The sequence below is a fragment of the Hemibagrus wyckioides genome, linkage group LG06 (assembly GCF_019097595.1).
Source record: "Hemibagrus wyckioides isolate EC202008001 linkage group LG06, SWU_Hwy_1.0, whole genome shotgun sequence".
In the NCBI taxonomy this organism is placed as follows: domain Eukaryota; kingdom Metazoa; phylum Chordata; class Actinopteri; order Siluriformes; family Bagridae; genus Hemibagrus; species Hemibagrus wyckioides.
Genome location: NC_080715.1, coordinates 23133588 through 23146456, shown reverse-complemented (window position 1 = coordinate 23146456; position 12869 = coordinate 23133588). Strand labels below are relative to the sequence as shown.

Here is a 12869-nt window from a genome sequence, read left to right as displayed (position 1 = left end):
AGAGAGAGAGAGAGAGCACTCAACGGAGAATTAAATACAGAATAATGAGTGTTGAAACTTTGGTTTTAAACTCTGTTGTTGATGAAGTCATTAATCCATTAGTGTGTAGATTTTTACTGCTTTTTAATAATTAATGATTCCATTTTATTTCAGCTGTAATTCATACGTAATTCACCTTTTGGGCAATGGTTTTTCAGAATAGTTCAATAGACAGAAGGATGTTAGTGAGTGGGAGTGCGCTTTGGTTCAGAGTAAAGCTCATGCATGTTGGGAATTTGGGTCTTGAGCTGCGTACTGTACAGTGATTTAGAGGTGGCTTTGCTGAGGGCAGACAGTTTGGCCTGCATGTTAGAAGCATGAGGATGTGGTGCTGCTCTTGTGCTGTAAAAATGCTGTAAGCTTTAGGCTAAAGCTCTGTCCATCACTGAAACTGCAGTCAAAGATGTGCTACAGGGATTATGGCCCCAAAGTGTCAGTGGAAAATTGGATTTTTCGCAAAGAATCACTAAAGCATGAAAAAGAGCGAAAATGTTAAGTTTTGCAGCTGTGCTTATCCCTGTGTGTGTGTGTGTGTGTGTGTGTGTGTGTGTGTGTGTGTGTGTGGACTCTTGGGCCCTTATACGTTTAGCAGGAGAGCCCTGACTGTGTGATGTAAGACCAGATGCTTAGTGTGTATTTGGAAGGCTGCTCGGCCTGCATGTGCCAGTATAACAGGATCTGCACATGCAGGACATCTGCTCCTGTTTGTACCAAGTTTACATTTGTATCACTAATTTGGTGAATGTAGACATTCAGGCACATGTGCTTCTCTGTGTGAATGTGAGTATGCTGCTTACTTAAGAATGTTTTTATCCATGCTGTTTGCTTTCCTAAATCCTCTCATAGTGTGAAATAGCAGGCAGTGTCTGTGGCAGTCACACCTGACGCGCCTGTACGTAATCCGATCTAAGCAGCGTAGAAGCCGGCAGGCCTGCTTTTCCCGAGAGCCTCCTCTGACATCTTATTTCTTCTTTTATCCTCTCCTGTCCTGTACATCTAATTCATCTCTATGTTTGCCTCTTTCCAGTGAGCAAGCTGCGCATGCACAAGGTCAACCAGAGCCTGCAGTTTGTAGAAGACAGCCGTGTGCGCCTCAACTGCTCCATTGCATCCCAGACGAGCGCCGAGTCTCAGCACACCGTGCTGTGGTATGCACGGAAGGGTGCGGCAACTGAGCCTGATGAGTTGCTGTTGAAGATCGAGCGCACCGGGGCGTTTGAGTATGGTGTGTACGCTGAGGAGGAGCGCCTGCGCAGCCGCGTCCAGTGCGAACGTCTCTCACCAAGCCTCTATGGCCTCACACTGCACCGCGCCGAGACCAGCGACTCCGGAACCTACTACTGCCTAGTGGAGGAATGGCTCACTGATCCCGATGGAGTGTGGTACCGCCTGGCCCGTGACTCCTCTGGCTCCACACATGTAGTGATCAAGCAGCCAGGTAAGACTGAGAGAGACACAGAAAGGCTTGTAATGTACAATGACAGCGAGAAAATGTTTTATTAGGCAGCTGAATGGCCACTTTTCATGTTGGCATCCTAGAGACACACAGAGAGACAGCCATGAAGTGGCCACATAAACAGCTCATTAAAAAACTAGGAAATATTTTCCACATATAATGAAAGGGTGGTTTTCCTGTTGGCTTCCATCCAACCATTAACCCAGTGCTTAAGGCAATATTAAGCTGGCATTTGTCATCCACAATCACCAGTAGGTTTGTGTTTCATTCCCTTGGGTTTCTATAGCCATCTGCCTCCCCTGGCACAGAGAGGATTAGATGGAGTGTGGCCTGACATCATCGTTCCCCAGAGGCTGGTGTGGCGATCAGATATACACACACAGGCTGAATCATTACTATTCTTATAACAGACAGAGAGACCCCTCAAAGGCATATATGCATCAGCTGTCGCAGGGAAACTTCCCATTTGAGGCACGAACCCTAAGGACACGTTCACCTAGTTTATCGAGAAGACAGAGCAGACTTCCTGTAATGAGTAGGCAGTAAGTAGCACTAAACAGCACACACTGCTCCAGTACAACCCCTAAAGGAACCATGCTACAAACAGTCATGCTTATTATCCCATCTCCAGTTTTAAGTATTCTAAACCCTGCAGGTCAGAGACACCTGCACAGGGACATCAGCACCCTGGGGTCCCTCAGGGCCTTTGAACTCATCCCTGCCTCCCTGCTTTCAGGGTACACTCTTTTACCGACCATCCACTGCCTCCAGGGTCGCCCGAACCCCACGCAGATGAGGCACATCCCTGCTGTTCTAGCCATTTAGCATTCAGAGGAAACAGCATTTGGCCTGTGCCTCACCAAACCTTGGCAAGGACAAAGGGATATGAATTAAACCACCACAGATGTAGTTTCCCATACCTTACACCATCAGCAGTGTTTTAAAATCTAGTTTATCCACTTTTTTAGACATCCGTGTCCCACAGTGAAATCTGGCTGTGGTATATGACTAGAGCTGTGCTAAGTCAGTTCTGTATGCCAACAAAAGTTCTAGGAAGACACACAATCTTATGTTTTTAGAATATTTCAAAACTGTCAAACAGGAAAAGTCACATTTATCATCATCTGTTAGATTTCAGTGCCAGGAAACATGGAATAGAATCTAAAATATACATTGTGTGCGTGTGTGTGTGAATATACATACATATTTACATACCAGTTATTTTTCTTATGGTATATGACCTACTTTGTTGATTAGTTACAGCTATAATCTTTTTCATTTGTCATGTAGAACAGCTGTAGAACTGTACAAATTGTAGCTAATGTTCTATTATCTGGTTTATATTAGTTATTTACAGTATACAGTTGTGTTTTTATACAATTCTGTTTTTAATTGGAAATAATCTGTACATGGTTTCTTAAATCGGTTTTATATGATGAAATTGTATTGGAGCTACAGTAACAGTACTGCTATGTTTGTATGAATCAGATTCTTCAATTGACCAGCTGACTCCCAGCTCTCTGCTGCCCTTCCTCACAAATTAACAATAAGTCACGAGGTTGGGAAACCTCGCTCTACCCGGAACTTAATTTGATATTCTATAACACAAATGTGTTTAGGAGAATTGTAGCAGCTTGCTCTGCGTAACCTCCATTTCAGCACCGTGCCTCAGGAAACACCTCTGCTCACTGAAGAATTCGGTTATTATCGAGCAACACATCATGGAGCTCACATTTCCTAATATACATCTAAATATGTGCTGAAAAGTCTAACCTAATTTCCCCTGGGATAAGAGTAAGCTCTTATTAAATTGCATGGGTGCATGGCATGCTGGAAAAGCTTCCAGAATGGTCTTTAAAAGCAGATAGATAAAAAAAAGGTCACCTGATCCTCCATCTTCTGCCTTAATCCCACATATTTCTGCTTTATCATTAGGAGATATGAGCAGACTGTGAGCTCAGAGAGAAAAGAAGCTTGGTGGTATTTTTAGTCTCATCACAGCTTCGATCCTTTGAGAGAAACCTGTGATTTTATTTATTTATTTATTTATTCTTAATGAGTGTTAATGCATTGACTAATCAGGTGCCGGTGTACTACATCGAACCAGACAATTCTGACACCTTTAGGTGTGAGCTGTTGTATGAAATAACCTTTGCATCCATTTTAAATTATATTAGCATAATACTTTTATAGGTACATGGCCCACACTTGTCACTGGCAAAACGTTTTTAATCAGTTATCAGTAATCAAAGTTCTCCTTACAATATCTAGGAGTCGTCTAAAGTGATCACCTGCTTCATATTTCAAATATAGACCAGTGGGGGTTTTTTTTTTCTGTGAATATGTGAGCGCTGTCTTTTATTCCCAGTCCTTTTAGATGTGAAGTCTGAAATTTTTTCCCCGCTCTCTGTCTTTTCACAATAGCCGTCAAATTGCAAGTGGAGGAGACCGAGTCGAACATCACAGTGTCTGAATATGGATCAGTCCGTTTGGGCTGCAGCATACCCTCTCAGTCCACCAAAGACTCGCGCTTCTCTGTGTCATGGTACGTGTCCCGCTCAGAGGGAGAAGGTGAACAGGAGTGCGTGTTCTCTATCGGCCATGACGCTGTGTTCGGCAATGGGAACTGCAGTCCGATGGAGGAGCCAGGCCACAACTCCCGACTGCAGTTTGAGCGCACTACCTCAGACCTCTACAGCCTGACCATTCAAAGAGCACGTCCAGGAGATGCAGGAAAATATTACTGTCACGTAGAGGAGTGGCTCCTGAACCCACGCAACGCCTGGTATCGCCTCGCCACAAACAACTCCGGGGCTACCATCATTAATGTGCTTGAGAAAGGTATGCTTAGTACTTAGGTACTCCATAAGTTACAGCTCAGTCTGCTTTTCTGTCTTATGACTAATAAATATTGTTTTTGCCCCAGAGTCAAATCAATTTTTTATGAGCCTTCTATTGACTCTTTTTAGCAATAGCCAATTTTCTATGTAATGAATAATGCCTTTGTTGAAACTTCTCTCTTTCTTTCCACAGTCTCAACCCTGCAGTCAGTGGTGTGCTCCAACAACTCGCTTTTCTATTTCGTTTTCTTCTACCCCTTCCCCATCTTTGGCATCTTGCTCATCGCTGTTCTGCTGGTGCGCTACAAGAGCCGGAGTTCCAGCAAGAATCAAGAAGGCAAGAACGGTGCGCCGTTGCTCTGGATCAAAGAGCCTCACCTGAGTTATTCCCCCACCTGCCTGGACCCCCCTGCTCTCAGCCTCCACCCAGGCTCTGTGGAGTAAGAGGGGCAGAAAGAATGCCCGTCATTACTCATCCTCTCTCACTCTCTCTTTCTCCGTTTTTTTGCTATCTCTCCTGTTCCTCAGGAGCGCTGTGGGCTCCTGACTCAGCCCTGTTAATCCCTCCATATGGCTGACTGAACACCTACTCAGTTGACATGGTCATGGCTGCAGTGGCTGCCAGAGGAAAAGCCTAGACGTTTGGTTTGGTTGTCTATTTCAAGGATTTACTTTGTATCATTCTCACGCTCCACTATCTGGACTTGATATGGATGAAGAACGTATTCTGTAAAGGATTACATGTGATTTTATTCTCTCTTTTGAATGTGTGGTATGAACAATATTTTTTTTTTCTTCAAAATTGATGAAGGCTGGTGCTCACCTCTTTAGAAGCATTATATGTTTTGTTCACCTGGTTCTTATTTCAGCAGACTGGCTGCTCACAGCACTAGCCCGTGAACGTTTATCAGGCACAAACAGTGCACAGGCAGAAACGTGTGATTCCACCAGGTGATAAAATCTTGGAAAGGATGGCAGTGATCTTACAATCTTGACTAGGAGGGAGCCACAGAACTGATCTCAGACCTGTCTCTGTTTTAACTGATAAAACAGAGGGTAGAGAGATGCGTCACCTCCTGCTGAGTCTAGAAACACTGCATTTTGTAACAGACTCATCCTCACTGCCAAAGACTTGGCTGATTCTCAGTGCTGAAGACTAACAAACATGTCCATGTGCACAAACTATGACTAGCGCCCATTACCCTCATTCCTCTTCAGGAGAACATCAGAAAGGAGGATGCTACACAATGAGATGGTCAAATTCCTGCTCTGACCTGTTCTTTCATCACTAGTGTTCTGCAGTGGTATGCTTTTGCTTTGTTCACCATTGTGCTTTTCTTTTTTATTATTATTATTTTCTCTCTGGACTTCGTTAGAACAGGGAATTTCTAGTTACTTCCCTAAAATGACTCCAGACTGCTGGCCTCTGAGGTGTCTATGCGATGTGCGCATGTGTGCTGTAAGAAACATCGCACTGTTTCACCTCCTACTGTGAATACTTCACCCATCACCCATAAACGTGTAGTGCTAGGCTGAGTGAAGACTGGGGAAAGATTCTGATGGAGTCCAGGTAAGGCGTGGGACTTGAACGTAGTGAGACGGTTTCTCTCCGTGTCTCCTCAGTTTTAAACTGCCTATTGCAAACAAGAGACTGAGACTTCGAGAGAGCCTGTTAAGACATTTCTAATACATGGGACAATCCTAGTGCCAAGACCTTTTCATTGTTTTATCTGTTCCCTGTAAGAGTGGTCCAGAAGGACAGCAAAAGCCTCTAGGCTTAGACTTACTATGTAAATATAGCTTCCCAGATTGTGCTAGAGGTTTATGGAATATTTAGGTTCAAAGAGCTGTTCTTACTGCAGTGACTTTGATTCTTCATTAAATATGTATCAACTCCAAGATATAGAAGATCACTATAAAACTCCAAGATAAAAAAAAAAAAAACACTGCTCCAGTCTTCTAAGGGATAGAATTTTTCCATTTCCTTTATGGCTGCATACAACTCTTAATTATTCTTGAATCAATTTCTCTAAATAACTCTTTAAAGGGAAATTGCATCAAACATAATTTTCTGTCGTGTTGGAAGTGGTTTTGATATTCTTAAGTGCAGAGGGAGCATGAATACACCTCCCTTGGGTATGCTGCTTTGCTTATTGAGGTGCATAAGGCAACAATGAATTATACCTTTTCTTTCTAAAGCAGTGAAATTCATTATACATCAGCACACTGAACTTCTGTTAGGTCAAGGTTTGTTTAAACCCATTTTAGAAGTAAATTGACAATAATCTAATGCTGAAAGCCTGTGGGAGGTGTATTTTGTGCTCTTTATGCCCTTGGAGTTCACATTAAAAATGTATTACCTTCATTTTTTTTAATACACAGCAAATGAGTCTACATGCGCAGGCAGAATGTGCCTTTTATCTCTTAAGGTCTTTAATTCAACCTGAAATAATATTAGCTACTTCCAGAGGTGTAGCCAAAGAAATGACACGAATGGGCAGAGCTCATATCCCCACTCAAAAATGTCTGGTAGTCCCTGTGACCGACAACAATCATACTTATTTTTATTCGCAAATTGTGACTGCTACGCAAATTGTGGTTGAAGCATCACTAAAATGAAATGACACTAGCAGAGCTCTCCTTCAGTTAGCCCTGGTCCTTAGCTAGCATGCTAGCCCTGTATTCTTAGTTAGCTGTTACTCAAAAGACCTAGTGACAGCATCAAACTTGACTTTGCATTTAGGGCTTCATACACTGTATTATTGGTATTAATAGTATACACTGAATTTTCCTAATGCTTGAGCATTTTGGAAATGACTGTAGGTTAATGAAACCAACCTAGCTGTTGAGGAAAGTAAAGATTTCACCAATGACAAAAATAAATAAATAAATAATCTGCTGTAGCTGTTATGTGGAAATGAATCATACATTACAGTTTGTAGAGATGTTGGTAACAGCCTTCAAAATTTTTCTTTTTTTCTTTTTACCTCCCTTGTGTTTGTTCCCTGAAACAGCTGGAGCAGCTCCTAGTTATTACACTGCCAGAGTTTTGACAATGAAGTACATTGTCACTGTATTACAGATTAAAACTGGATTGCTTTAACTATTTTTTAGTCTGATGATGTATGAATTACACTTTAGCAGGTATGGCGAGTTCTAGTGTGGATTGAACGTTTTTTTTTTTAAATGTTCATGCTTTTAGCCACATCTTTTTGTAAGGTCTAAAACCCCTGCCCATGGAGTGTCACACGGCATGTGTTATCTGTTGAGAGCTAGATGCAGTTCAGTAAGTTCATGTCCCTCTCCCCATTCAGTAGAAAAAGCAGCGCTACATTGGATTGGTCCTTTCTGGCCTCACACGTGATCACTAAAACTATGTGTATCCGAACAATCTTCACTGTAAATTCACACAAAAACACAGACTTACAATATCGATCCACTTGAAGTTTGTGGTTGTCTTGTTTTTATTAATTGAAATGTACTGTAAAACATTTAGTTTAGACTGTGTAAACTTGAGCAGTTTGCATAGATAGCCTTTCACGTGGACTTTTGGTCAATAAAGCCACTGCGTGCCGTGGCAGAGGGTATTATGGGAGGTGCTTTGTGAGTGGGACAGACTGTGTGGGCTGTGAGCGATCATCCACACAAAGCTGTCAGCTCGTTTTATTTCTCTTTTAAATTGTGTCAAAGTGTATAGTGCATGATGGACGAGGAGGCATTTTGATGTTTTGAACTCTTGAGCATCGTATATCGTGACATCACACCAGACTGTTGCCGCCCTCTCCATCTCCTGCATGGTGTAGGAGTGTTATAAATTGGGTCTTGGAGGCCTGGAGGCTTTTCCACCCTATGGGAACTCATTTCTCTTCAGTAACCTGAGGGAAACTCGCCTGTTATAATTGATCTTTTTTTTTTTTCTTTTCCTGTCTCTAAAACCATTCCCTGTTTACTTTGTGCTTTGCAGGCTATGTATAACACATACACATGCGGTTTCACATGCAGACAGTGTTAATTCACGTTAATTTGCAATAGGATGATATTGCCCGTGTGGATGTGTACTGGCCGTAGTCTGCTCTCGTTGCAGGAGATGGAGGACGTGGCACCGCTGTGCGATGTTGCAGTGCTGCCGACCATTCGAGCTATAGAGATTTCCTCGAAACTAGTGTTTTTGTAGTTCAGCGTAACTAGCAGACCCATAACACCCTCGCAGTGTTGTAGATGTGTTCTGAGGGCTGCATGTCATGGCTGTGTACTGACTCCAGATTAGCTGTGGAATTTGAAAAATAATACATTGTGGTGATGTGTTCAATTCAGCCAGTGATGCTTTTTCAAGTGCTGTGTTTTTATTATTATTATTATTATTATTATTATTATTATTATTATTTTGTAATTATACAAATAGTGCACTGATGTTAAAAAAATCATAGCCTTTTTATGCTTTGTGTTTTGTTGTAATATGTTTTCTTTTGGTAGTTTATATATATACATACACACACACATATATATATATATATATATATATATATATATATATATATATATATATATATACATATATATACATATATATACAAATATATTTTATTGAACTGTAGCAGTCGCTATCATGAAAAGGCACTATTCTGTCAGTTTACTGCAATAAAGGCATTCAGTGCACAGTGTTTTGAAATGTGTTTTTGTAGCTTTGTTATAAAGGAAAAAAAAAAAAAAAGCCCTGTTCTGCCTCTGATTACCGCGAGCTGATCGAGCCGAAGATACAAAAACAGCCATGTGGTAAGCTCATTTTATTCCACTGTATTTGTGTGTACACCGTAGGGAACACTACACACACATCATGTTAGACTGTAGTGTATAATGATCCATGCAGCACCTTTATCTCAATGTGTCCTCTACGCACCCAGATGCCCTGAAGAAAGCAGGAATAATGTGTCAGGTGGCAGCTGATTAAAGTTGAGAATGAGGTGCAAGGACCCTCATTTGGGTCTGACTGATGTGCTGGGGTCCAGGTGGAGACAAGAAATATTAAGCTATGAAACAGACGAGGGGCTTCATCCTGCCTGCTCTTTGCTCCTAATGGCGAGACCGAACACAAAAAAAAGAGGTCTTTTGATATATCTTCCTTAAATTTGACATTGCGTCGATGTTGTAGATCTTACAATGCTAGTTAAATGGTTTCGAACAATCAACATAAACCATTTTAACTCTAATAAACGAAATAGGTCTGACAGAATCGAGAAATGTTTATTACCAAGTGACTAGAAAGATCTAACTGGAGTTATTACTCTGATTAAGTTTTTATATCTCATATGCCACATATTTATATTATACAGTTAATATAAGAACAGATCATAGAGTTCTATCTGAGAGAAATCAGTTCCACATTTAGTTCTTCTGATTTTGTATCCTTCGGTGGTAATAGTAGTGAGCAGTCAAGAATAATCCATGCTGTTCAAGAAAAACAATCCACCACTGCAGCGTCATTACAACAAGAATTGATTTTTAGAATAGCGTATCCTGAATTGCTCTATTTCTCTTCCAGCACAGCAGTTTGGCAATGCTACCGATTTTTTTATTCTTTAAGGAATGACATGTTTTTTTTAAATATATTGATTGTTACAATTACTTTTGTGGAAAACCAGCAGTCTCTTAGACTAAAACTGAAAACACAGCTGTGACTCTGCTACGAAGTATTTACACTGGAGTCTCCTTCCATAAAAGATAAATAAATGTGTCCTCCCGCTGTTGTGTAGTGTCTCCCATGCAAGATCCTGTGAAAGTCATTTCTATGGAAGAAGTTAATCGACCTTTTCTGACCAGTCAGAATCAAGAGCTTTGGAAAATAAGAAAAATAAAGAAACTCCAGGATTGCATGTGCAGTATGTATGTATTTACTATTGTGTAGTGTCTGTAAACGAGAGTTTCTGTGCATGTCATTGAACACATGAATGACTTGTCACAATTTACTTGGTAATTAAGACATGTGCGTGTGTGTGTGGGAGAGAGAGAGTGAGTGAGAGAGAGTCTGCACTCCGCTCCAGCTGTCAGGGACAATAGATGAGGCTGTCTGCTGTGGTTGTCCCTTCTGCTAACTGAGCAGTGCATGACCACCAGGGGCCACGAGCAAATCACATAACACAACTCATCCTGACATGTCCTGCCAAAACTTCATTCTGCTCATGAAAATTTATATTTCCCTCCCTGATATATGTGTGATTGTGTTTATCATTTCTCAGCCTTGTGGAGAATTATTGCCTACCTTTTTCTGTGCTTTAGCTTGTGTTGCATGGTAGCAGTGTGAAAAGCACTCGAGTGCTTGTTAAAGCAGTCACTGCTGCTGCCAGTGATGACCTACAAAATAGGAGTTATGTTAATATCTGAAATATCACAACCTGTTGAACCTTCAGAATTGGTATCATGTAGCCTTCCTGCATATTGCAATTTTTAGATATTTTTTAATCTCCTAAACAAAATGTAGAGCATCAAAGGTCAACTATAAAATGGCAATATCCCATATCTGCTAAAATTTTTAAAGCTACTGTAATGTAACAGATACTGTAATAGATACAATCATATCTCAGATATTTCCAGGCTCAGGCTATATTTACTGTAGACTTGTACACTCTGTATGTAGTCCAGGAGTGTAGGCAAACTAGGGCTGTTGTAAAGTTCTTAAGTTTGCACAGCTCTCCAATATTTACTGAGGTGATGACATTGAGAATCTGTTTGTCACATATACACTGATCAGGTATAACATTTTGACCACCCTAATATTGTGTTGGTCCCCCTTTTGCTGCCAAAACAGCCCTGACCCGTCATGCACTGTGTATTCTGACACCTTTCTATCAGAACCAGTATTAACTTCTTCAGCAATTTGAGCAACAGTAGCTCGTCTGTTGGATTGGACCACATGGACCAGCTTTCACTCCCCATGTGCATCAGTGAGCCTTGGCCGCCCATGACCCTGTCGCCGGTTCACCACTGTTCCTTCCTTGGACCACTTTTGATAGATACTGACCACTGCAGACCGGGAACACCCAACAAGAGCTGCAGTTTTGGAGATGATCTGATCCAGTCGTCTAGCCATCACAATTTGGCCCTTGTCAAACTCGCTCAAATCCTTACGCTTGTCCATTTTTCCTGCTTCTAACACATCAACTTTGAGGACAAAATGTTCACTTGCTGCCTAATATATCCCACCCACTAACAGGTGCCATGATGAGGAGATAATCAGTCTTATTCACTTCGCCTCTCAGTGCTCATAATGTTATGCCTGATTGGTGTACGTCAAAATCACATAGTGTCTCACATATAATGACAGAAATGTGTTACATTGTGTCCTCTGTGTACACAAAACCTCAGGTTGGAGCTTTCTGATTCTCTACCCTGAATCCTAAGTTATGCTCAACAGTAACAGATCCCAAAGCTGTAACAGATCTTATTCCTGATTGTGGCTCAAATGTGGTTTAAATAAAAGTCACCATTTTCAGCAAGTTCACTAGTGTCTTCGTTTGCAATTAATGATCTGCACTAAAAATTCCTTTATTTCCAACAGGTCTGGATTAAAATAGCCATAAAAAAGGTGTGTAGATGTGCTACGTGACCTCATGCAGAACACTACTAAAATTAGATAATGTGCAGTGAAGCAACCATGTCATTTTCAGCCCAGAGGTTCAGGAGAGGCTTGCAGCAGATGTGCACAAATGATGTGCACTTATTAATTTGTTGAGACATTTTCTTTCTCCTCTGAATATTTTTTCAAATTATTTCCATTCTCAGTTCTTAACATTTCCACTCTCACCACTACACAGATACTGTTTGTGTCCCTCAATTATATCAGACATGTAGTTTATGCTCTTTACTCACTCTATAATGGTGAATTGTTGTGTTAACCAATAATCATCTTCAGTAATGCTTTATCTTTTTCAGGGCAGGGCCTTTATGGATCCAGTGTCTATTTTGGGAACACTGGGCACAAGTTAAGAATACATTCTGACTGGGTTGCCAGTTCATTACAAGGCATCATACATATTCACACACCTAGGGGAAATTTAGTGTCACCATTCTACCTACTGGTATGTTTTTTAATAGGTGGGATAAAACTAGAGAACCCAGAATGGATACTGGGAGAACTTGGGAAACCCCAGTAACCCAAGCTCAGGATCAGTCTGAGGACCCTGTGAAGCAACACCGCCCACTGAGCCACTCAAGGAGTTGCGAGTTATGAGATTGTCTATAAAGATGGACTGACTGAACTTCATCCACTAGCATCTTACTTACTGTATCATCTATCAAACATCTGTCTCATAGCGTGGCAGTGTGGCGTGTTGCCAAAAACATCTGTACCATCACAGGTGAAGTTGATCCTCTAAGCAGCTGCTGAAGAGTGTGCAGCGAAATGAATTAGCTCTCTGCTGCACTCTCCTACAATGGCACATGATTTCAATTATGGGAGTTTTGCTCAATTTTGTGCCTTCAGCTCAGACACATGGAACCTCAGTGTGAAAATAAACGCAGTCATAACACAGGCTTAATTA

At 41.3% G+C, this 12869-nt stretch overlaps 1 protein-coding gene across 2 annotated transcripts in view; it reads left to right on the top strand.

Annotated features, from left to right (window-relative positions):
• Positions 1-8844, top strand: part of igsf3 (immunoglobulin superfamily, member 3) — a 126939-nt gene extending 118095 nt beyond the window's left edge. The window contains exons 7-9 of one of the 2 annotated variants that reach the window (XM_058392110.1): positions 1067-1477; positions 3920-4336; positions 4529-8844. In XM_058392110.1, the coding sequence (XP_058248093.1) occupies positions 1067-1477; positions 3920-4336; positions 4529-4779 (1079 nt within the window). In that variant the 3' untranslated portion in view covers positions 4780-8844. The remainder of the gene's footprint in view (positions 1-1066; positions 1478-3919; positions 4337-4528) is intronic. The other variant, XM_058392109.1, reaches the window with a different exon arrangement.
• The last annotated feature ends 4025 nt before the right edge of the window (positions 8845-12869 follow it).